This window comes from Siniperca chuatsi, linkage group LG3 (genome assembly GCF_020085105.1).
Source record: "Siniperca chuatsi isolate FFG_IHB_CAS linkage group LG3, ASM2008510v1, whole genome shotgun sequence".
Lineage (NCBI taxonomy): Eukaryota > Metazoa > Chordata > Actinopteri > Centrarchiformes > Sinipercidae > Siniperca > Siniperca chuatsi.
In genome coordinates this window covers 28393272-28418545 of record NC_058044.1, presented here as the reverse complement: position 1 = coordinate 28418545, position 25274 = coordinate 28393272, and the positions used below count along the sequence as shown (strand labels likewise).

Here is a 25274-nt window from a genome sequence, read left to right as displayed (position 1 = left end):
AGATTCTCTGGTTCCATCATCTCAAATGCTGTTGAAAGCTTTTAAAAGCTAGTTAGTACACTTTTGAAACAAGACTCTTTTTGTCAAGGGCACATGACCACAGACATCAGCCAAAGTCCAGATAACAAACTCAGGTTGGAATGATGTAACATTGCACAATTATGCATTGGGTGCCACAACAAGATGCCTGAAGTACTCTGGGTGATCAACTGACAGCAATTCCACCTATATTTATATGGGACAAAGAAAATGATCCAACTTTATAAAGGGTATGTTAATAAAGTATCCAGGCAGATAGGAACGCTATTCAGATTTAATGCAGAACATTCACAGAGCTGATTCAGCTTTAACATTTTAAGAAACAGTTTAATTAAATGGGAATATGCATATGTAAAAAATAAGTTGTATAAAGCCTTTTATGGCTCCAGAGGGAGCTGCTAGAAATCTGACTACTGAACTGTTGGTGGGTGAGTTGCATTGTGAATAATGTGGGTGGCCAGCTTTTGACAAGAAAGAAGAATGTGTGGAATAAAAAAAGACGGTATCTCTGGTTCTGCTGCACTGATTAAGATTTTATCGTGAGTCTGATAATGTCACAGGAGTGCAAGACTAAATTGGTGGAGTACTCTTTTAGTTTCAATTACACTTGAGTTTATCCTACAAGCTTATGGCTGTGTCACTAGTTTAACAGCTTTATAGCATTTTTGCTGCTAAGCTAGTTTACAATCAAACCATATGGAAACATCATAAAATGGCTTCCCATAATGATCTTTCAGAAACAAACACCTTTCAGTAGAAGGTACAGCTACTTTTAGGGTTGTATGGAAAAGATCAGTTCAGCCCAAGTAAAGCAACTCTACCGAAGTTGATACTGTAAATAAAAGGAAAAGCCTTGGGTTAAATACACAAGGAAGTAAGAGCGCCATTTGTAGTCTGGTATTGTCTATGCAAAAGCAGGAATTTGTGGGATCATGGATCATGGATCAGCGTTCAGACTTCCAGATCTCCCAATTTATATGTATGACATGACATCTATAGCTATGAATTTAGTCGGCTACTAAGCTGACCAGTGTAATGCAGAACAATGCGCTTATGATGGAAAGGAATTCACTCTTAAGCTGTACTTTTCCTTGGCTAAAATACTTCCCCAGTCTCATTCAACACTTGGCGTGTGACATCTTGCAAAAGCCAAAAAAGACATCTTTGACGTAAACAACACACACATTTAATATTTGGTGTATTTAATGTTTGGAACTTCATAGCAGTATACAGGTTAAATTTTCTGTACTGTTGGGAAAATTATGCCAGGACATATCTGGCAACACAATGTAATCAAACTGTTGCTTCTATTCACATTTATGTGACATCCTCTGGTAGTGAAAATAGAATTATGATAATGTCTTGTTGACATTTAGCAGTGACATACTTGTGCCTTGTCCAGACAACAGAGGTGGCATGAGGTCATGCTGGCTCACTCATATACAGACTCAACATGGCCACTCATTGTCACATGGGTCACGAGTGAGCTTGTTACCCAGCCAGGCAGTCTGCCAGCCAACTCTGTCCCTAGCTAGCCAGCCTTCAGTCAGCAGCAACACAATGAGGCGATTCTAGTGGATTGCCAGTTGGACATGGATTTCATTTTAACATACAAGACTCAAAGCACCTAGCAGTGTTTGCTAACAGCACATTAGGATTAGCAATAAAATGGGGAAGTATGTCTGTATGTATGTATGTATGTATGGTCTGTAAGCTGATTCTATCTCCCAATTAACACTAGAGAAACAGAACAAACAAACTGGGCAAAAGACCGGGCATGTATATCTGCATGTTTATGCTTTTTGCTGTCCATCCAAGTGTGTATATGTACACATTGACAATGAAGTACCAGTTTGTCTTGCATCCCCACTCCCAGTGGCTTTCCCTGAGCCAGTGAAATATTGCCATTGATGCTGATGAAGCTAATTACAGAAGCAAGCCAGCCTCATTAACCCTCATGTTTTGCACTCATTAGAGACATGTTCACAGTTCACTTCTTCTGTATCAAGCAGCGCACACTGGTTATGAGAAGAGACTCAAAGAGCTATTAGACACGCTGAAGATATCCATGCACGTGAACTAAGTAGCTTTACATGGCTTTGTGCGTTTAGCCATTGGATGTATTGTTGAAATGAACTGGAGAAGGACTAGCTGTATATATTTTAATAGCACATTTCTTCTGTTTATGTTTTTATTTCACACTTGCTTTTGCAATGTTAACGTCTGTTCTCCAGGGCAATGAAGCACCATTGAATTGAAGTGAATTGAAATGACTAGCTGGTGAGGTGTGAAGATAGCAGTTGCAATTAAAAACTGTCACAACACGTTATTTTGACACAGTGATGTCTTATACAAGTAGCCTAAAATAGATGCAAGTGTAAGTTAAATCTCTGAATTTAATCTTTGCAGTGTCAAAACATGATAAGGTGTAAAATCCAGTTCCAATTTTTATCCTAACCTTCAGATATATAGAAAAAAAAAAAAAGGACAGGGTTTTCTATAAAATATGCATGAAAAGGCCCTCCCAGTACAGTAGGAATTTGAGTGTGAACAGCTCAAATGTATGCATTTCAAACCTTCACAACTTAACATAGACTGTATGAATTCTTAAAAAGGTGTCTTGTGGCACTCAGTGTTACTCACCAAAATGCACTGTGTGTATCCTTGAGGTCTAATAAATGTGCTGAATTCATTTCCTTCCTCATAAAGCTGATAAGCTGTATTTTAAATCCAACATTCATGTTTTCTTGCTGACAGCCTTCAAATTTCACATTACTAATAAAGAGTAGAAAATGAAAATAAGATGAATGTAGCATCCTTATTCATTAAAAGTGTTTATACAACCATGTCAATAACAAAAACAAAAAAAAAACACACAAAAAACCCTCCAGCAAAACGTAAACTGTTCAAGGTGGACTTTAGATTGTGGGTTAGAACCTTTATAACCAAGGCCTGGATCTGAACCAGTAGTCCCACTTGGCTTCCTGACTGTGATGCTGCAACTAATGAGTTGCTTTGAGAGGAGACTGACTGATTGCTGACACCTTGTTCTCTCAGTATAGTTTTCAGAGAACATGACCCCGGACCTCTGTTATCCAGACAACAAAACACATCTCAGAATGTACACAGAAGCCTATTACTTATTAGTCTAAGACTGTAGTGTCAACTGTCTTGTTTTGTACAAGGACCAGAATAGCTGATGACAACACCATGATTACACAATATTACAGTATTATTATTACACAGTATTAGGAAAATCAGATAGTTACAAATGACAATATGTAGTTAAATGAAAAATCCATGCCAAAACATTTGTTTATAAAGGCAGGCATTTATGCTCTTGCATTCTCATTTTGTTATTTAGAGGTGTCATTTTGCTATCTCTTCTAATATCTGGCCCAAAACAAATACTTGAAGCACAGAGAAATGTAAAAATTTCAAACAAGTAGAACATCCACAATAATCATCATGTATGATAAACTTGATTGATTACTTCACAGAGAAGGCTCAGACATCATTCAATGTAGTGTAGTGCAATTAAACTGAATGGCTGGATAAGCTACCTAACATGCTTTCATTCTAAGAGTAGTTTTAGGAAAATGCTAGTGTTCTGATATTTGTGATTTAATGCTGATTAATCTTTCAAAAAAAAAAAAAAAAAAAGGTACTTTTATCGTAGTTCAACAATGCTGGGAGAAATTCTTAGTGTTGGACATCTTTTGATGGTGCCATAGTAGACAACCATCAATGTAGCCACAAGACATGGTATGCTGCCTTATTAGTGAGCAGTGCAACTGTCAATTTTTCTTGACTAGATGACCTCTTGCTCCTGTATCTCAACTGTTCTCTCCACCAATGACCACTGTGTTAAAGTTCACAACCATTCTTGAGATTTCATGATGTCATATTAAGAAATGTAGGAAGTCTCTAACAGAAGCAGAAATAGCTAAATGGAGTCAGATGAGGAAAAGTAGGTCCACCAAAAGGAGAAACAGAAATTTACAACATAAATGGAATACTGATGTTATAACATATGAAGTGCATACAAGGGAGGATCCTTCTTTCAACATCTAATATTTTCTTGGAATGAATGTTACTAAGGTGTCATTTTTTGGGAAACTTTGGGTTCCTTAAATAACCACAGTTCTACGGGTAGCATGACTCAGTGTCTCACAGTGTGACCACCTCCTGTATGACCTAATCACACTTTGTCAGCCAGTCTGGAACTTAGGATGTAACTGTCAGGAAGCAAAGAAACCTGGAATGTGCGCACAGCCCCTCTGGCAGCTATAGGCCCGTAAGGAGTCAGTATGCTTCAAACGAAAGGCTTGTAGGATTGTCAAACAGCGTCTGAAACCCCCACCCCTACACCTTTCACCTGTTGGAATTCAGGAAGGCTGCATACGACAAGCAGACCCACGTCACGCAGCGATTGGCATAAGGAGGTGAAAAATTAGGCAGGATTTGAACTTCTCTCTCAAGCTCTTTTTCAGTCTTCATGCGACAACTTCTCTCACTTTTTTGTGTGTACAACTAAGTACAACACCATGAATGCTTTCCAGGAAAGACTGTCCAAAAGTATGTGCGGTTATACCCATTTGAAAGACTATTGCATTCTGCCCTTTATATGATAAAAAGGCTTGTTGCCCCGTAGTCACGTAGTGTCACTTTTTGACATGGTTGCATGACACGTTGTATGTTATAGTTTGTTTCAAGTGTACCCTAGCCTTTAGAGCTGTTGGCCAGGGTCACAGCAATTAGTTTGCAACACACACACACACACACACACACACACACACACACACACACACACACACACACACACACACACACACACACACACACACACACACACACACACACACACACACACACACACACACACACTTTTCTTGTCCAGGTGCTAAGTCCAAAACTGTATGGTGATTTCTGCCTCCCAAGGAACACTGTAGAATGCACCCTTTAAAATTCTGTACTTTTACGTTTAGAAAAAGTACGTTTCGAGCCCAAATCGGCTCTTCATCAATCCAGTTGGAAAGAAGCTGCTTCATGACAAGCTTCCTCATATGATGTTTAGCCCAAGGCACAAACAATTGATCACTTTTCCCACACCCTTTAATTATGTCTAACTAAATCCACTCCGAATGACGAACTACCCAAGAGCCTTGGGCCAATAAGGAAGCAAATATCAGTCAACAACTCTTTGCAGCTCACTCAGGAATGAGCCTGAATCACGATAAACAGAACTGTTTGGGAAATTGCTCCTATGTGACTATGGGAAAAGACATGCCACCTGGGGAACACCATTAGCCTTCAGTCTACAACAATAGACAAGCAAGATAGCATATTGTGTCTGTTTCCCAGAAGCTAGTGTGTCTGCACAGAGACAGGGCAGTATGCTTTTTTATCTTTTCTGATTCATTGCATACATAAGCAAATATAAGCATGACGTTAGAAGTCAGCCTCCCCACATTAGTATCCCTATTTCCTAAATGCATGAGGACCTACATTCAGTAAAACTGACTGACAGTTTCTGGTGTTTGCAGCTCAGTAACCACACTGTAAGGGTATTTTTGCAAGTCATCCTGCCCGTTGCTTTCTGCCAGTACAACACGACATGCCAGCCCTCTCAGAGCATCTCAAATGTCATACACCACTGTTTCAGATAACACCAGTGGCATTAAGAGGATGCTAGATAAGGGACAGAAATTAAACTACCAGAGAAAAAGACTTCACTCATGTCCCACACGTTCCCCCATGGAAGACATAATGAAATCCCAGACCACTATCTTATCCAGGTTGCCTAGGGAGGGATTAGAAGAAGTCCCACTTTAAATCCTGCTGTTTATTTGAAGTAGTAATGGCTTTCCCTGACAGTTTAGCTAATGACTTGAAAAGTGTCTCACAGCCCAATGCTCACATTAATGCTACTGCCAACATTGTAGCCACAGTAGCTAACAGTTAACAGCCCCCGAAGGCAATGACAATTTACAGATATCCAACAGCTGCACATGGATTATATGACCCATTTTTTTTGTTTTAATTAGAAAGTAAATGTCGAGGGGGGAGAAAGCTTAACATGACGAAAGATATTTTTGTAGAATGGCTCCTTGTGCCGTTTGAGCTTTCACTCATTATGTGAACACGTCAAGGCCCAATATGTGCTTTAACTGGATGATAAATATAAAAGAGAGGGCAATAATCTTCATCAGTTATGTGGATGCAAGTCTGGTATGTAATGTGCCTTCATGTTCCTCATTCTTTCGCTCTCTTTGTTTCTGTAACTGTAGAAATATATACAGTGATGAGTATGTTAGTTAGTTAGTTGTGACAAAGGTGTGTGTGAGTGCTTGTATGTGTGTATGTATGGGAGTGACTAAGAGGCTGTGGTGAACTGGTAAATGCATTTCACAGAGTCCTCAGATTCCTGGTTCTGGAGACACAAACAATAGCAGCCGAACAGGACCGAAACTGTTCTCAAGAATGCTGATAAACTGGTGAGACAGGTGGGGATGGAAATGTTAGGCGGTGAGATCATCATGGGTATTAAAGCCTTCCTCTGCCAGCTAGAGTACACTGTGCCATTGAAACAAGATAACCAACATAGTGTATTGACAAAATATGATTATGTTATTGCTTTTGGAAGGTCAGTGTACCACTGTTATCCTGCGGAGCCACAGTTAAAACACAAACTGACAATATTCTATTTTGCTCTGGCCTCCCTTTGTGTGCTGCTGCTTCTTCTTTGAATTGAAATCTTACAGTTGCAAATGTGTGAATGAGTCTCATGACACTTATTGAGAAACAACAACTAATAAACCGAGGCACAGTGTATAATTTCAAACACATCACGTCCTCACACATAAAACAACCAGCCTTTCCTAAATTCTTGTGAAGTGACCTTTTAGAAATACAAGGTTTCTGTCCCATGATAGTGCTATGTTAGAGCAAATCAGCTTTTTAATGCTGGAACAACAGATAAAGAAACAAACAGTGGCAATGACAGACAATAAAGTCTCTCCGGAAACCCACAAATAAAAAAGGTAACATCTGAATAGGAAATGTTTGAAAGTCACAGCTGCTGTCCAAAAGATATGCCTATTGTTTACAAATGTGCACATACATGTGAATTCAGAATACACTGAACTAGGCATTTGTTGCTGGGCAAGTGTTGTCACGTGTGTTGGTTTATGCCGTTTGTTACAACAAAATGGTTCAGATGGGTTTTTTTGAATATAATTTTCATAAATACACTGTTTCTGCAATTATGAGAAATACTGATAGAGATAGAGCAGCATGTAACAGACCTACTAAATGTCAACCCTACCCCTGTTTGGCTATAATGTCTGTCCTACATCTTTATGTCCTACTTTCTCAGCATTTAAAGTCTATACATTGGGATAGCTGCAAATGATATTAGAGACAAAGAGTGACGTGTTACGTCTGCTGTTTGCCTATAATTGTTGGAAAAATATGACAGTAATGGCGCGCGTTTCTGAAGACCACATTGTGGGCTACATCATGTTCATCATTAATGAATTAAGTGCAAATTGTTGATTACAAAGTTTTGCAGCTGTCTATACAATGCTCAAAGTGCATCCAAAATAGTCTGATGCTTCAACTGAGAGACTCCAATTCATTTCTCATTTAATCGTTTTGTCTATAAAAAGTCAGAAAAAAGTGAAAAATGCCCATTACAATTTACGAGAGTCCAAGGTGACGTCTTCAAATTCCTTGTATTATCTGGCCATCAGTGCAAAATCCAAAGATATGTGTATTACTATCATATAGTAATATGATTTTTTGGTAATACTTCTCAAAGAAAAGGAGCAAAAGAAGCTGAAACTAGAGAATGTTTGGCGTTTTTGCTTGAAAAGTAACCTAAACAATTATTCGATTATAAAAAAAGTTGCTGATTAGTCACCCTGATAAAAGCAAAATGCAAAGTGTAGGAAACACTGCACTGTGGGTTTTAATACTACACTTTCCTAATTACAGATATAAGAAATTATGAAATTTCACAACAAGGTATATACATAATATATTACATATATTATGTATATACCTTATTGTGAGCAGTTTCATGCAGGAACTATTTTCTTTCTACCGATTCATACCATTCCTACATGAAACCGCTCACAACAAATCTGTGGATCATCTTGAGTAACCGGGTCATGATTTCTGGAAAGAGAAATTGCTGTTGAGTTTTTCAAATGTTTTTTTTTTTTTTTTTTTGCAGCTTTGAGCACCACAAACCAAGTGCCATAAAGTCCCATTATATTAAAAAAATGCAGACATCTCTACAGCCGATATCTCCAAAACTCTGCAACTCAAACCAAAACAATCCATACAGATAAATAGCACTACAGGTAAGAGGAGAAATATGTAATTTTGATTTTGGGGTGAACTGTCCCTTTAACACTTGTTCTCAAATGGCCATCAGGATAGTTAGTTGGATTGCTCAATTATTGCCTGCAATAGCTCAGCTGTTGTGGATCACAACAGTGAGAACACACTGGCTCGTGGAGAGCATGTGACAGAGCGTCCATCGAGGCTAGGAAGTAAAAAAAAAAAAAGAATCCTGTATTAAGAAACAGAGAGGGAGAAAGAGAGGAAAAGAGACTGTAACAGTAGGCTTTTATAGCATAGTGATCCTGGTTTTACACAACCACAACTACCCAGAACATACACTACCAACTGCTTTTAATTACAAAGAACATAGAGAAGCCTCGTGTTTCTGAAAGCAGTTCATACTCTGTAAGGTTCAGCCTATTTCAAAAAATGTCAGTTCACTGACCCAGATGTTGTTCATGTTAAATAACTCCTCACTTAACTGGTAACCTCATCAACAAGCCCTCATTATTTTTGAATGACCTCCTTGGCTGCGACGGTGACAAAACTGTGACATAGATCAAGCACAGAGATCTGCCTCTGCTCTGATTACAGATCCTGACTCAGTCAGCCTTAACATTGCCTCCCACAGGAGACACAACTCTTCTTTTACAATTTTAAGCTAAAGCAGTTTGATGATTCTTTTTAACAGCACTTTAAAAACAAAATGGCTGCTTTGAAAACTTGTTAGTTTATATTATTTTAATTAGAATGTTCTTCCATTGCTATTTTAACTATTAGCCTCACTTCAATTACTATTCAATAAGCTTGTAGCAGCTAGTCACATGTTCAGTTCTTAAAAACAAGTCAGTCATTAAAAACAAAGACACTGGCCTTGACCTTGTGCTTGGTTTAGTTATGGTTTATATTTCTGAGAAAACTAATGGAGAAATGATGGGGTAAAACAGTCAGCAGCTACGCTGTATCTTGTCGGGACTTAGCACAAGTTTGAATCGTTAAAAAACAAACCAAAACATTTTTTTTTAAAAATGGCTGTCAGCCTAACAGGCTTAGGTACCAAAAGATTCATCCAAAAACAAGCCACAGTGAAACTGAGCCTTCTAGCCAACACAAGAACATGGGAATGGTCCAGTAAGCCAAGCCACAGTCTGCATCCAGGCCTTTGGGGCAGCCATCTGCTCAACTAGCCACATCTGGTCGAACCCAGGAGAGGACTGGACCAACTTCCTGCTTTGTCTCTACTAAAGACTCCTCCGTTTCCCCAAACAGTTTACAGTACATGCCAAAAGTCAACATACTACATTCGTAATTTCCACAAATACAGAATGAAAAAAAACAGACAATGACATAAACCTCCACACTTTGTGAATGTCTCAAAGCAGAATTAACCTTTTCTCTGTAGAATAGGGCTGTGGATTTTTCCTGTTCCTGATGAAATGCACCGCACATGTAACTGTCTACCTTATCTGTCTCAAGTAATTAAATTTCTGTGCCACCCAATACAGTTCCACAACAGCAGGCTTTGAGGCACACCGGAGACATCACACACCAAGTAACAGATTGTAGGGCTGCACATTTTATCGTTAGTTAATGTATAAAACTAATGATCTTACATTCCTTAAAGATTTAATTTTCAATATCTGATGTATTTAAAAAAAAAAATCTAAAATGTTGTCTAAAACAATTTGTTCCTCTTACCATCAGAATTTCTCAGTGTATTTCTCAAAATAATCAGGATTCTCATTTAGCAATAATCGTGCACTCCTGGCCAACAATAAATCAAACAGAAACTTAATTGTGAGTGTGGAATGCGGTAATCGTACATTTATTGTTATCAGTGTTGGACAAAGTGAAAGGATTTGGGGAAAGCATTTCTCAGCCAAACTGTAATGACAAAAGACTACATTGTTATCAAGTGTGAGAGCAGCCGATGGGAGACTGAAATGGTCTGTGTTCTGTCATTGTATTCCAGACTAATCTGTAGATCGTGGTGAAATTCTAAAGGAGTGGCTTTAATCTTATGAAAAGACAGCTGCGCCATTCCTCAGGGCTCAAATTAAAACAGCAAATATATTCACTTATGCTCAGACATCTATATTTTTTTTCTTCTCTCACAAAATGCTGCCTGTGAATGTACTGTAGCTTTGTGAATAATGTCTCAGTTTCAAGTGAGAAACTCTGAAGTAATATTTATAGACAGGCTATATTTATACATCTTCCCACCTCCCACCTCGCCTCTGTCTCTTTCCTTTGGTAACAAGTGATTATTATGATGGCAGCGAGATGAATGGTACTGTCAGCGCACAATGGAGACAGCACCTGAAACAGGCCTGTGAATGTTACTGGCTGGCTGGCAGGCTGACACATTCTCCTGACGTCTCAGTAATGGTCATTATTTCAGTGCTTGGATAGGTGAGGGAGCAGCACCTGTCTGTAGCAACAGTGGCGTTCGCTGGCACCTGCATGAATGAGGAAGTTCAGGAGAAGTAACGCTTAGCTACATAACAAAACACAAGTATTTTTAACTTTGAATGGCAGATCTTACTTTCTCTTATTATAGAGAAGGAAAACTGATAATATCAACACAGATTCAGATCTAGAGTTGTTTACGAGTTTAAAAAATATATATATAAACACATCTTGGCTTTGTGGATGTTGCACTGTCCTATGCACTACCAGTAAATTATTGACAGGCATCACAACTGTCTATAGAGATCTACAAAGAGTTCTATAGAAATCAATAAAGACACACCCCTATGTGGAATTCTGTAAAGATCACATGTCCAACAAAGCCCTGGACATTGCTCTGATAAAACCTAAGTTGCCTCCACAAGCACACACTCATGTGACAATAGGCTGGGCTTATTGCCTTTGCATTGCTGTCAAGATTGCTAACGGTGTCAAGCTGAGCCAGTGTTTATGGACATTCACCTGTCTAGTCTTTCCATTACTTCAATTAAAAAAATAAAAATAAAAATTGCTTAAGCAAGGCACCGCCAACCACCCCTCATTAATTCAATCATAAGACTGTGTTGTCAGAAGAGGAAGTTTGGTTTGCATTTATTTTAATCCAAATAAGTCTTGGTCAGGAGCCTGAAAACAGTGACATGATTACGAGCTAAAAACCAAATAAGGTTAGCATATGACAGAAGGCAAAGTGAACTACACTTGCTTAAAAGTTACTTATCTGGTCACAGTGGGAAAATATTGTACAATTCTTAAGCAATATCTAAAAGTCTTTAAAAAAAAACCAAAAAAAAAAAAACCAAGTAGACAAATGGTCTCATGTGGTAAATTGAAATTATACTCTATTGTAAGGTGCGATTGACCTATATTGTAATGGGCCATTGTGTGTCAATTTCAGGAAAGGTGTGAATGTACTGTAAGTACAAGGTAGTTGAATTGTCGTTTTAATTCCATATCAGCTGTCCTCAAGAGGGCTATATAGATAGCAAACATCTTATTATTTTTATTAAACATTTTTATTTGATACAAAATATATTACACTATCTACATCTGTCAATTCTTTGACTGAGCCTTGACCAAAACAAGAACAGTTATATTTCAGTAAAAATAGGTTTAGACCTGCTGAGAACTTGGAAGGCCACAAAGTGAGTCAAAGCTAAGAACAGGTGTACAGTCAACAGGGGTGTAGGCCAATTCCTTCGCCGAGTATGATAAGCAGCACATGTTCCTTGCCTCAGCGTGAAAGATGAATATGACACACTCCATTTGATGAAAATAACACTGGTGGAAGGTCACTGCACCTGCTGCTCAAACTCTAAAACTCCTGTCTCTCAACGGTGAATCCTGTTTTTGTTTTTCCTTTCTCTAATAAACTGACGCCTTCGTCTCTCAATCACCCTTTCTAACATGACAGCTGCGCTCACAAAGTATTGGTGCCGTGTCTTATCTGTGACAGATGTCAGGTAAAGGATATCTTTTTATTATCAACAAATCCTATGAATTTATCCTTTATTATCAACAAAAAACAATTAACTTATCCCATCAACAAGTGGTGTGTGTGTGTATAGCCTGATACAGCTTCTGCCCCCCTTGCCACAGAAAGCTTAAGAACACAAAGTAGCTGTACCGCTGTATTTGGATGCACATTTTGGGCAATTCTAGTTGCCATACTGCCATACTGATTAGAGTGTGATCCAAAAGTCCAAATAGCTAAAAATAGCAAACCAGTGTCAACATGGATGGATGTCTCAGAGCATGTGCAATGATGTCAGCCCACTTTGGAGCTACTGTGATCCAGAGATCAAAAATGCACTCACACTATTATTTAGTGTTAGAGAGAATATGTAACAAAATGAAATGATATGGCTTTGCTATGTGTTTGTAGGTATGCTATATCAGGCTTTGGGTACACAAACAATTCTTATTTTTCTAGGCTAGTAGTTCTTGGGTTTGGTCTTTCTCGTGGGATTCGCTGATACTTAAAAAATAATAAACTCCATCGTATTTTTTAACTTGGCCTATACTGCTCAGAAATGTCCTCCATACTTAAAATGACTATGTGCTTGTACATCCCCTCATTTTTCATATCAATATCATGTTGTGGCAAATATATATATATTTATATATTTTTTTTAAATCACGTAAAATAATCAAACTGATGTTCAATGCAATGAAGTGATCTATTTTTATGTATTACATAAGACCAAACTTTCCATATGTGCAAAACAAAAACTTTAATATCTAATCTTGTTAGTATTTAATTATTACATATTGGATGGAATCAGCTATTTGGACAGATATTTGTAGAAAGATAACAGATTACATTACATTGTAGTCTAATATGGCAGCCTTAACATCTTGCAGACCTAAATGCCTCTTTCCGAAAAACAATCAAAAGAGTGAATATTGTAGTATCTAACAGTCTCTTCTCCTTGATATTCACAGGATCTCAGCCCTAACTACCCTGAATAAGGCTTTTAGAATAGTTACTCAGAAAAAGTAATGAAATCATTTCAGTAGAGACAGTGGTCTTTTCACATTACACAAGATCTTGTCTGTTTCATGCAAATCTGAAAGTCAAATCACCATTTACTGTGAATTATTGACTCAACAACACAGCAACTGTTTTCTGAACTAAACAAAACTTTAAAATATGCCATACATCTAAGCAAACAAATTAGGCAAGTCTCTTCTGATTTACAAAGAGAATACTTTTGGAGTGCAAGGGTCAGGACAGTGTAGCAATATTCCTGAGACCTGCAAATTATCACGTGATAAATTATTACGAGAATAAGCAGAAAGACAAAGGAAATTTTAGAAACCCAATAGCACCAAAAAGTATGGTCTGGTGTGTAGGACTGGGCCATGGCCTGAAGGTATGGGGGTGCAGCAGCAGAACCCTTCAGCAGATTTTGTGATCAATAAATCATCATTACATGACTTTGGCCCCAAGATATAAAAGCCTGTTTATAGGTCCAAAACAATCATCAGTATAAGCATTATGGGGGCCGCAGTTGTAGCCTTGTCCCCTGTAACACTAATGTGACTAATGTGATGTTGAAATTCCTTAAGGAGACAATGAGAGTGAGTCTTTGATGTTTTTCTATATAAGAGCAACAGCTATATGCCAGAAATGAAAATCGAGAGAGGAGAAACTGAGTGAAACCACTGTCAGTAGTAAACTGGTTAATTGGGAGGAGGTCATTATGCATAGAAACCTTGCATAGCAAGTTACTTAACATTTTAAACATGCCTTGAGGTCAATGTATGCAGAGAAACCTGTAGAACACCTTGCTGCTAATGGCTTGAACCATCCATACTTCAGGGCCTTTACTTGTAGGCTGTAGTATAAATGTAGGCCCACACTTCAGAGGGAAGCCTTTGCTTACATTTGTAAACTGTTTGTATACAAAACAAGTCTCTCCTCTCGCTCGAGGTCTGTGACATTTCTAAAAGCTGTTGGACAGTCAGTCACCTAGAGGCCAGCTTTGTTGAGAGCTAATCAGCCTAACACATTTTCAAACGTTTGATGCACCAGCATCACTGCAGGTGATTGGCAAAGACTAACCCTAACCCTCTTTGCAGTTAGGATTCCCATGTGATAAGACAAACACAATATTTTGTCATTTCTCACATGTCTCTCTGTGTTCCTTCAGGTTAGGAATATCACTTGATATGGACTTGATGTTTGATATTCCCCTAAAGTTTCCTTTGATCCCTGAAAGCATTTGTGTACGCTGATTTTTTGTGTATTCCTACTCTGATCTTCATTCTCCTTAGCTATGTCAGTTCGTCCTCTCTCCCCGTCTATCTAGACTTTGCCCTCACTAAAGGTCATTTGTAGCTCAGGAAACAAATCAATAATGAGTTCAAATTTACTGGCAAAGTGCTTACCTTGTATCCTCAGTGCCATTCAATCCAGCTTGGGACTTGCATCTGCCTACTGCAGAGTCAAGTTTCACACGTCCATGGTGCTCAGGGGGCTTCTGAGAAACACATTATCAGCAAGAGAGATGCAAAATCATTACAGATGTAAAAACACAAACATAAAGGCTGACAATATAAAGGGAGTGTATTTGCTTCTTGGTGAGAAAGTAGTTACATTGGTAGTCTTTGTGTACAATGTTTGTGGACTGTGACCTAACCATATGGCAAACAATAAAAAGAGTTTCCAGTAGCAGTTAACATATGGGCGTTATTGGAAGGAGTTTTATTGGCTAATAAGCATGCTAACGTGGTCTAAATAGAGACTTGTCAAGCTTTAATAGCAAACCTAACAACGACTAGTAAAACCATCCGGTCTTGTGATGCAGGTAAGATAATAAGCAACAACAACGTTAACTGACAGACTTGCCTTTATTAGCTTACATATTACTTCATATTAAACTATATAGAATATAGAGTAATAGAAAAAAAAACTGGCTAAACTAATACAAATTGAATCACGAATTTGTTTTAAAGTCCTTGCTGGCCGAGGTCATCTCACCAAACTAGCATAATGTTTCAAAAAAACAGACAAGTCAAAGATAGCTTACCGTGTCCAAGGCACTTCATTTTTGTCTAGATACACGGAACAAAAGTGAACTTCCAAAACGAGTCCAGAGGCTTTTCTGAACACGGTAACGTACAGTAACGTTTGTGTTATCAGTTCCACGTACCAAGTTGTATCAACTGCTCGTTTTGCTCGCCTGTTGACAACTAACTGGACTCAGTTCCTTAAAGAAAAAAAAAACGTAGCAGTCTATCGAGGCCAGAGTAATCGAGGCCGAGCAGAGGGATGACTGGCTTGCTGTCTGGTCGGTGTGGTCGAGGGTTGACAATCGATTTTTCGACAGATCTTCTTTAAAGGCTAGAGCAGATGAGGCAGATGTGAGTGGGTAAACTGTAAAACGTAAATAAATTAATTACAATGTTGCCCGCAGTGCTTTCTGGCTTATCAATTCAGGAAAGCAAGAACAATACGAAAAAGTAAATAGTAATATTACCAAATCTACAGCACGTCATAATTAAGCAAGGTTATGAGTCCATGTTAATTAAATAGCTTGAGCTACAAAACAGCCATCCAACAAAAACTAGAAGATGTTTTCCCCGGTTTTTATCAAGTTATCTTGTTACGTGTATAGACAATTGGCAAATCAATGTAATGCGTAGCTTGACAGTGTGAATCGAAACCACAGCTATTTATCTTCGCAATAACATTGTTGAGGCTAATGCATTTAAGCTGTAAGAAAACATTCCTGAAGTCCAGTCCTGTGGTTTAAAATCGGCGTACATGCTAATAGAGTGTTGCCACCTAGTGTTAGTAAATTGCATCTGTTCTCATTAAACTGAGGCTAATGTAAGCTTGATGTGTAGGCTGAAAGAAAACATTAGACTTGAAATGTTCAGGATTTTTCAGTGATAAGACAGAAACATTTTTATTATTAGTTTGTACCTTTTGGTGTCAGTTTTCTTCAGTTTTATAGGCCCTATATTCTAAATGATATGTCCACAGTCAACAGTTTATATGTTAAACTTTATGAGTGGTGACTGCTGTTCAGCTACCACTACAGGAAATACACCACGTTATTATGTCCATAAAGGCTGCTGTGTGCTCATGAGTCTGTGCACCTGTCACATAACCCAGGTTTATTGGTTGTATAGTATGTATGTCACAGTGAACTGCACCACAAATGTCACATAACACTTTCAAATGTCAGTAAAACCAAACCCATTTGTAGAACTCACCAGAACACGATCATGGTGCTCAGTTTCATACAATTTTTTGACTTTAAGTTCAATATGTAAACAACTTGTATAGGTCTTTCAAGTTAGCAATTCATAGGTCTGGAGAGAGAATTTGATTACACAGCAGTAATTAACAGCAAAAACATCCATTCAGTTTGAGTTTTATACGCTTGCCAAAGACATGATTTTCTCCTAAACCTTTCAGGACTATATATGATGAACTTCTCATGCAATACATTTAATGCATTATTTCATGCGTGACTCCTGTCACACAATAGTTTAATGGAGAAGGCAAGGTCCACTGTATAAGCTAACAGTGTAATACTGGCAACCACTGTTTCCATGATAACAAGTTCTGCATTTTTGTTGGGGTTTCGTTGGAAGAAGTCTCTCAGCTGCAGGATCTTGGTAAAACAAATCACTGTGGCCACCATGTAGAGCAACACCCCAATCAGACTGAAGCCAGCCAAAAATCTGTCAAAAGGTAGAAGACATCGGCCAGCAAAGTCACCTAATATTACCACCAGTGTGACTAGAGACATGAGGACACAGACACCGTATGACACTCCAGAGACCCACAGCTGCCAACTACGTATTTCACTAGCCAGTCCGCAGACCACCTCCACAATCAGGGGTATCATCTGACAGCCTCCCCAGAGTTGGAGCGTCTTGAGGAGACCAGGCATGCTGCCCATGTAGCCCCTTTGCTCATGGGCTTGGGTGCAAAGAACGTAGGACTCTGAGGTGTAGGCCAGGAAGGTGAGACAGGAGGCCACAGCAGCCGCCACAGGGCGCGGCGACACAATGTAATGATCCATGATGATCCAAGGGAAAACCACAGAAGCACTGAGACACATCAGTGCACCTAAGACTGCCACTGTCATAGTCAGGTTCTTCCAGGATATTGGGATGAGGCTGTGAAACTGGATGACGCTGAGAATATGGATAAGGAGTGTAAGGGTGAAGAAGAAGCACCAGGTAAACATGCAGAAGATCCTGAATGTGTTGAGGTTTTGGTGGTAAGATTGATTTTTGTTTATCTCTGAATGCTCCAGCGAGGCCACAAGACTGAAGGTGGTACAGCCAGATAAGACTTCCCATGTCCGCACCAAAAAAAGGGGACTGGTGAAGTCTCTGGCCTCTAGTACAATCACAGGCATTGTCACAGTGTTGAATCTGAGTGGTCCAGTATCCAAGAGACAAGATATCCTTAGGTGTGTCAGATAATACCTCAGTCTCAGTTCTTCTAGATTTATTTAAAAAAAAATCTTGTAATTCAAAAGCTTTGTCAACCAGCTTGTATCGTTCCCAAAATATCTGCCTAATGTTGAGTTCTGAAGAATAGTCCAGTACAGTCCACAGGAACAGTCAGCTCAAACAAATCTTCTCTTGAACCGTCGTTTCACCAAAAAACACATGCCTTCTCTCTGTTCTGTTCACCAGTGCTTCATCCTGTTTACAGACTAAATCTCTTGGAATATATTTTGTAGCACTGTCGCTGTCAAACCAGGCCTCGCCTACTTCCTTTTTGAGGTTGCAGCAGTGCTTTCAGAGTCACTGGAGGTAAGTGCAAACGACCACATAAAAAACATATGCAAACACAGTTATCTTCCTCCCACCCTTGATTCTCATGAAATGCTGTTCCTTTTTCTGAGGTAATAAACTACTCTGGGTACAGGTTCTTCTGACTCGATACTTTGCCACCACCTGCCAGCCTCTTGTTGACCACTTTGACCTCCGTGTTAAAATATGGTCACAGCTACTTCACTGAATATTGTTTGCATGGTGTTTGAAGCTGTCTGTGCAGCATTTGTGTCAGGGCTGATTTGTTGAGTGCTGTAGATTATTTGAGTGAAGTGTTGCTCAGAGGATCTGGTTGTGGGTGTGGATCTGCTCTACCCTCCAGGGAGAAGAGGCTGATATTGTGAAGAGCATCTTGTCTCCCTTTTGATTTGACAGCACTTGGAAATGTGTTTGAGTTGCTTGGATGGAAATGAGTGTTTGGATATCTGTGTGGCTGCCAGCAGCAAGCTCTAAATCTTCCATTGTCTGAATGTATATGCATTGATGGGAATGTCTTTGTCTTGTATACATATGGGCGTGCATTCATGCGACTACACTGTAAATAGGTTTCCTATGTAGGATAAATATGTGTGTGTATGTTTGTGTGCATGCATGTTTTCATAGGGAAGATGCAAATATGTTCATCGTGTGTGTGTGTGTGTGCGTATGTATTTACAAAAGCACAGAGTCCTCTGAAGATCCCAACCATTCACTTTGCCTCTGTGTATCAGCACACCTGCTCTCTGTGTTATAAATAGACGGTGGATACATCACTTCCCTCGTGTCACACAGCTCAAGTTCAAAAACATCTGCTTTGACAGAAGGGAGAAGACACACTCCACAAAGACAGACGATAACTGATAAACAGTGCCACTACAGAATCATGGCTGTAATATGTGTATTGGGGGTTTGTATACATCGGCCAACTGCTTAATAAAAGCTAAGATGTGACCAATCAATTCACTATGGTTAAGGCCCAGTTGTGCAGTTTATTTCAATCATCTCATATTTATATATAACAAATAGTTTTTATTTATTGTTTTGGACAAAAATGTACTCTACTGTAAAACCACATGGTTGGTCATGATGGCTAGATAGTAACCATCTGAGCTTTAGAACTTTTTAAATTTGTTCTCCTTCATTGTCAGACAGCAACCCTGTCACATAATTGCTTAATTTCCCAACAAAATGATTTCAGCAACAATAAATATTAATAATGATTTAGTAATTATTGCACAGAGAAACACAGATGCTTTCTGATGTATCTCATAAGCTTGAAGATTTGCTGGAATGTGTGTGTTTATACACTGTTTTGAATATCTCACATTTCTAGTCATTCCTGCATGAAGCTAGGGCCCCTCTGTGGTAACAGTATGAATTGCAACATTTCAGAAGCGTCATTATATTGGAGTGGAGCTGGAAGGCTGCCTGTAGTACTGCATGAGCAGCAGCAGAGGGTGAACATCTTCATGTTATGAACACAGATGCAGAGGAAGGAAACCTGTCTGTACTAACTACAAGTGCCTCTTTACTGGCAGAATACAATGTACCACCCTTCCGATGCTAACAAAATCTTCATCATAATGTAGACGAATACACATACTTAGTGTGTTTATTACCATGTGTTCTAGTTTGTGTAATATGTGTACATTATACATATTATTGCTATTATGCTATGTTGTGATGACTAACGCTAGGTCTTAAATAACCTGACCATGTATTTTTTTTAATTCATCTCTGATTGCAGTAAAGTACTTAGGATGACATTTACACATAGCTATTTTAATAGGCGATTTATGTAATTTAAGCTCATAAAACAATGTCGGCCTATGATGGCTACTAACAGTCTAGTCGGGTCTTATACTGTACATTCACAGACACAAACACCTATGGCATTATAATTCTGCCTGATTGGAAGTAAAAGTACTAAAAATTGTTTTGTTTCTTGATCAAAAATGGAACTTGCCTTTCGTTACATTCATTTGGCAGATGGCATTGTCTGAAGTGACTCACAATGCAATTCAATTTTATTTATATTGCGCCAATTCATAACAGGAGTTATCTCATTGCACTTTTCCTATAGAGCAGGTCTAGACCATACTCTTTATAATATTATTTACAGAGACCCAATAAATCCCACCATGAGCAAGCATTTGACGACAGTGGCAAGGAAAAACTTCCTATTAACAGGCAGAAACCTCAGACAGAATCAGACTCAACAGTGGGCGGCCATCTGCCACTGCCGTGTTAAGTTTTGAGAGAGAGAGAGAGGTTTAGAGTGAGAGAGAGAGGTTTTGAAAGAGAGAAAGAGAGAGAGGTTTGGGGGGAGAGTGGGTGGGGGACAATAAGTGCATTCAAACTCAAGAGGAACATGAGCTAAATGTCATCAGAAATTGGAAGTGCAACCTCCCAGATAAACTAAAAGTGTGTTAAAAGATCTACAGTACAAGTGCTTAGAGTTTTTAATTAACACATTTACGTTCTGTACTTTGAGTACCCACTTAGTCTCTGCATTATATTGTGTAACTTTTCATTTTTATCTAAAAAAGTTAACAACAATAATAGTAATAATAAAACTAATAATAACTTTATTTATGGTGCACTAAAACAAATTACAAAGGGCTTCACAAAAGACAAAACCAACAGATATACAGTATAATGCAATAAAATGCAAAAAATTAAGAGTAAAATAAGGAGCAATTTAAACGGATGAAATAAAAAACAAAAGGAGATGCTGCTTCAATAATGGAACTATGACAGAAAATAAAAAGGTGGAATTAAAGTGGAATTATTAACATACCACTGAAAGAAAGCTACACAAATAAAGCTTTTAGTCTTAATAACAATAATAATAACTGTTTCAATCATTTTGGAGTGGTGCTTAACCATAAAAAATAAATAAAATATCTACTGGAAAATTAAGCTTTCTCATTCTAGTAAACGAGGTTGACCAAAGGTTGACAAAAGACCAAACATGTGACATATGGTTTAATGTGTTGTTGCAGGGTTGCTATGCTCGAGTACATAAAAGGCCTAAAAGGAAGAATTGCATCTTCTCATTCTGGTAGAATGCTATAATTAATCCAACATGAAGCAAATTTACATATGACAAACTTGCAAAACAAGATTCTGTGATCACTTCACATATTAGTCAGTATATACTTTTAGAGATTGTTTTGTTGTGTTTTAAGGTGGGATGCAGCTGCAAACTTGCAGCACTGACAAATAGCACAGCTCCGTCATGTGACACAGGAAGTCTTGTCATCTCTTGAGATGATTGTCACTGTTCTACATGCACAATTATGATTTTTACTCTAAATGCTAAGAGCACTATAATTGAATGTGACATTTGTTCAAACACTATGTATTTACAGAGAAAAACATTCAACCCACTTAGAATTTTGGACGTTTAATTGTTCTACACTCAGTCACTATGGCTATACTTGGGGTCAACACTCAACAGAAAAAGACTAAATAAAATAAAATAAATCTCATCAAATTGATCTAAAAAAGTAAATAATGATTTAAATATGATTGCATACATATTCTTCACACAATGCCACGTTTAAATCATCATTGGTGTAACAAGTCTTTTAGAGGTCACATATTAACTGGAATGGAGATCATCTGTGTGTAATCAAGGTGTAACAAATACCTGTACTGTATCCTGAACATGATTTTCTAACAGCAAATATGTGTATATGGTTTGCATTTAAAGAGCTAAACCTGCAAAGACAATGGTATGGTTCTTTACAGTAACTTAATGACTTACACATTTATTTAAACACCTAAATGGCCTCTTCAATATATTGTGCAACTTTTCTTCTTACTTTAAGATAAAGTTCCATATACAATAAGTCTACTGCAAAATGAAGCTTCCTCACTCAAGGAAATGAGCTTGACCACATGATACACAGTGAGAAATGCGTCAGATGAACAAAACTTAATAAAGGCCAAATGTGTGGTTCATGTGGTATGGGAACAGGACATGCACTGTTGCCATGATAGAGTACCGTTCAAACAGTAAAAAGAAAGCTTATGAACAAATTTTGCTTCTTGTAATCATAGTTTATCATTGCACACATTATTCAATGTGTAATTATTATAAAAATATTTTGTACTGTTCACAGTGGAATGCATCTGCAAACTTGCAGCACTAACAGAGAGCACAGTTCTGTGTGACACAGGAAGTTTGTATGCATCTCTGGAGATGACTACCACTGTCCATTATTCACAAGTGCTATTTATACTGCATGTTTAAGTGCTTTAAGCGCTATCATTCAATATGATGTTTGTTCAATCACCACGCATTTATATATAAAAATTATTCACCCCCCTTGGAGTTCATGTTTTGTTGTTTTGCACTGAATCACATTCGGTGAAGTTAGCCAGCCAAGTGAAAACAAATTCCTGAAAATGCATCTAAATTAAGTACAAATATAAAACACTAGTATAATGACACACAAATAGTCACTGGTGCAGACATTTGTTTTTAGAAGTCACCAAATAATTTGAATGGAGATCATCTGTGTGTAATCAAGGTGAAAAGTGAACTGGAAGGTCCTACAGCTGGCTAGTCAATTTCCTACTTTACTGGCAAAAATCACATCACAACGAAGAGGTGAAGTTTTGAATAATTTATGGAAGTTGGAGAGAATAAGTTGTTGAATAAGGCTGGCCATATGGGCCAATTCATCCAATGGAAAACATGAATATCTGTATCACATTTCATTTAAATCCATCTAATAAGTTTCAAGACATTTAACTTAACTACAAAAGGTCAACCTACTGGTGACAGCAGATGAAAAGTCAGGGGACCACCAAAGTGTTGGGATTTACAATGGTTAAAGGGGGGACACCCACTTGTGTAGGTGTGATCAATTAATTATGGCTATCAGAATTACCAGAGATAAATCGTAAATAACTTTAATGAATAAAGTCCTCGGGGGCACCACTCTTTTAAAGAAGAGAAATGATGGCCAATTAACTGATTGAGTCTCATAAAATACCCTAAAGTATCAAATTGGAACTCAGATTAATAAGTATATTAATAACTAACCAAAATTACTATTGATAGCTAGTAGGTTGAAGGATTTGGAGTTCAACATAGAAGAGGTTGGCAAATTTTTCACTCTTCTGCAACATTAAAGAAACCAGCATAATTATAAACAAGAATTTATTTAAAAGACAAACAAAGCAAAAGCACATAATATGAAGACTAACTACACTAGACTACAGAACAAAGGGTGTGTGTGTGTATGTGTGAGTAGGTCTGGGTGCGTCCCAAAAGGAATGTGTGTGTGTTTCTTTGTTCTGCCTCCATATGTCTCGCGTGCATGAGCATGAACCCACGTGGTCAGAAACAAAGGAACATGTGCAGCGGGAGCTTTAAAGTTACTCTCTGCCGTGTGTGGTTGTATTTAAAGGGCCAAACTAGAGGTGCATGTGAATGATCTGTTTAGGATAACAGTGCCAAGTTGAAAGGAGTTAGTTAGCATGCACATGTCTGTGTGGAGCATAATGTAACTAACATCAACTTAGTATGTAGCTACCAAATTAACCTAATAGATAAACACGTCACAACAAAACCTCAGAAAAACACATCAGTACATGTACATCATTGACTAAATGGTCCTGTGCTTAGCCAAGCCAACTGTTACTCTATGCTATGCCCAGTTGTTATGTTACTCGAGGGAAAGAGAGATGGCTTTGGTGCTGCTGTTAGCTGGTGGTCAGTCTGTTGTAGACGAGCCAAGCTGGGAATAATTGTGTTTCCACTGTGGAAGCGTCATTTGCTGTGCAGTGTCCGCTTGTAGAGGTTGGAGGAAGCCGGTTGCTCCGCCTGTGGTTGTCCTTACAGAGTTAACTGCTCTGCGTTAACTTGCTTTGTGCTCCTGTTAGCATGTGAAGTTAGGCAGCCGTTTACTAAACTTTGTTGCAGAGATCTAGCAGCCTCTCGTGTCGCTGCAGTAAGACCAAAGACTTCAGTTCTGCTGCGTGTTTCTGCTCCGAGTAGATAAGACGGTGTAGTCCCTCATTCGTCCAGGAGTGTTCTATCGTAGAAAAGTTTTCAGTCATAGTCATCTGGACACTGTTTTCAGAATCAAGACGTTTCGGCTCCCATCCGGAAGTCATTCTCAATTGTGAAAAAATGGGACAGAAACTAGAAATTTAAGCTACTCTGTGTTACATAAGCCCTGCCCTCAGGAAGGAATCTACCTGCGTATCTGTTAATAGCTAGTTTCACCTGAGCATCTCCGAGCAGATAACACAGCGAAGCCAGGAGGAGAGAGTTCAGGTGGGTGTCTGCTGGTGAGCAGGCCACACTGAGAGGGAGACAGCCACGGCTGTCCGCTGCAATGAAGGATTCCAGGACAAAGAACAAGAACAAATCATTGCTGACCTTTTTATTGACCTGGTGACATCTGGGTCACAGGTCAGACTGGCCAATGCTGCATTCATTGGCTCTCAGGATTGTGGGACAAAAGAGAAGGCAGTCTCCTTAACAAAAGTTCAATCACCCAAATGAATGAATTAATTTGTGGAGTCCCAACAAAAGTCATTAGGATACCTCATCTGGGGTCATTGAATATGTGTACCAAAGTTTATGGTAATTCACCAAATAGTTGACAAGACATCTCACACAAAAACAAAAATGTCAACCTGATGGTGACACTAGAGCAGGGGTGGGCAATTAATGAGAAACCTGAATTGTGTCAGAGGGCCAAACCAATGATAACTTAAACTTAATTCTGCTCAACTTTCTTCAATTGTAAAATGCACTAAATTATATATTTTGAATAGCTGGTACTGATAATCGGAAGAATAAAACTATTCTGTAAATATTTATATTAGGCAATGTGAAATTGTGGTGTATAGGTCAAATAAGAAAACAAAAACAATTATTGAATCAGTGCAATTTATTTTTAACTTGTTAATCTCCACAAACAATGAAAAACAACAAACAACAAGTTTATAGAAATACAGCAATACAACAAACAATAACTTGTTTTCCACCTCATTTTACCTCTTCAGTGAGAATAATCCAGTCTGTTCTGGGCTTGAACAAGGACATTGAAATCTGGATGAATGTCTGAGGTGGCTACGCGAAGGACAGCTGAGAGGTG

The 25274-nt window shown here is 38.4% G+C and overlaps 3 protein-coding genes across 7 annotated transcripts in view; 1 reads left to right on the top strand and 2 right to left on the bottom strand.

Moving 5' to 3' along the window:
- Nucleotides 1–15960, bottom strand: part of LOC122872418 (testis-expressed protein 2-like) — a 33135-nt gene extending 17175 nt beyond the window's left edge. Inside the window, exons 1-3 of one of the 4 annotated variants that reach the window (XM_044188641.1) lie at nucleotides 15393–15960; nucleotides 14752–14843; nucleotides 10711–10850 (exon numbers count right to left, since the gene is read on the bottom strand). The gene's annotated coding sequence lies outside the window, so the exon portion shown is untranslated. The remainder of the gene's footprint in view (nucleotides 1–10710; nucleotides 10851–14751; nucleotides 14844–15392) is intronic. The other 3 variants (XM_044188657.1, XM_044188632.1, XM_044188648.1) reach the window with 3 other exon arrangements.
- LOC122872438 (perforin-1-like) overlaps nucleotides 1–25274 on the top strand; it is a 34555-nt gene that overhangs the window by 5259 nt on the left and 4022 nt on the right. The window contains exon 1 of one of the 2 annotated variants that reach the window (XM_044188681.1): nucleotides 18123–18147. The exons of the other annotated variant lie outside the window; for it this stretch is intronic. The gene's annotated coding sequence lies outside the window, so the exon portion shown is untranslated. Of the gene's footprint in view, nucleotides 1–18122; nucleotides 18148–25274 lie in introns of those variants that run through there. 2 annotated transcript variants of the gene reach the window in all.
- On the bottom strand, nucleotides 16452–18049 carry LOC122872449 (myeloid-associated differentiation marker-like). Its single transcript, XM_044188700.1, has one exon. The coding sequence runs from the start codon at nucleotides 17742–17744 to the stop codon at nucleotides 16836–16838; it is 909 nt and encodes a 302-aa protein (XP_044044635.1). The 5' UTR covers nucleotides 17745–18049; the 3' UTR covers nucleotides 16452–16835.

Bases quoted from the DNA above. Each gene is read 5' to 3' on its own strand.
- LOC122872449 (XM_044188700.1), bottom strand. From the start codon at position 17,744: ATGCCTGTGATTGTACTAGAGGCCAGAGACTTCACCAGTCCCCTTTTT.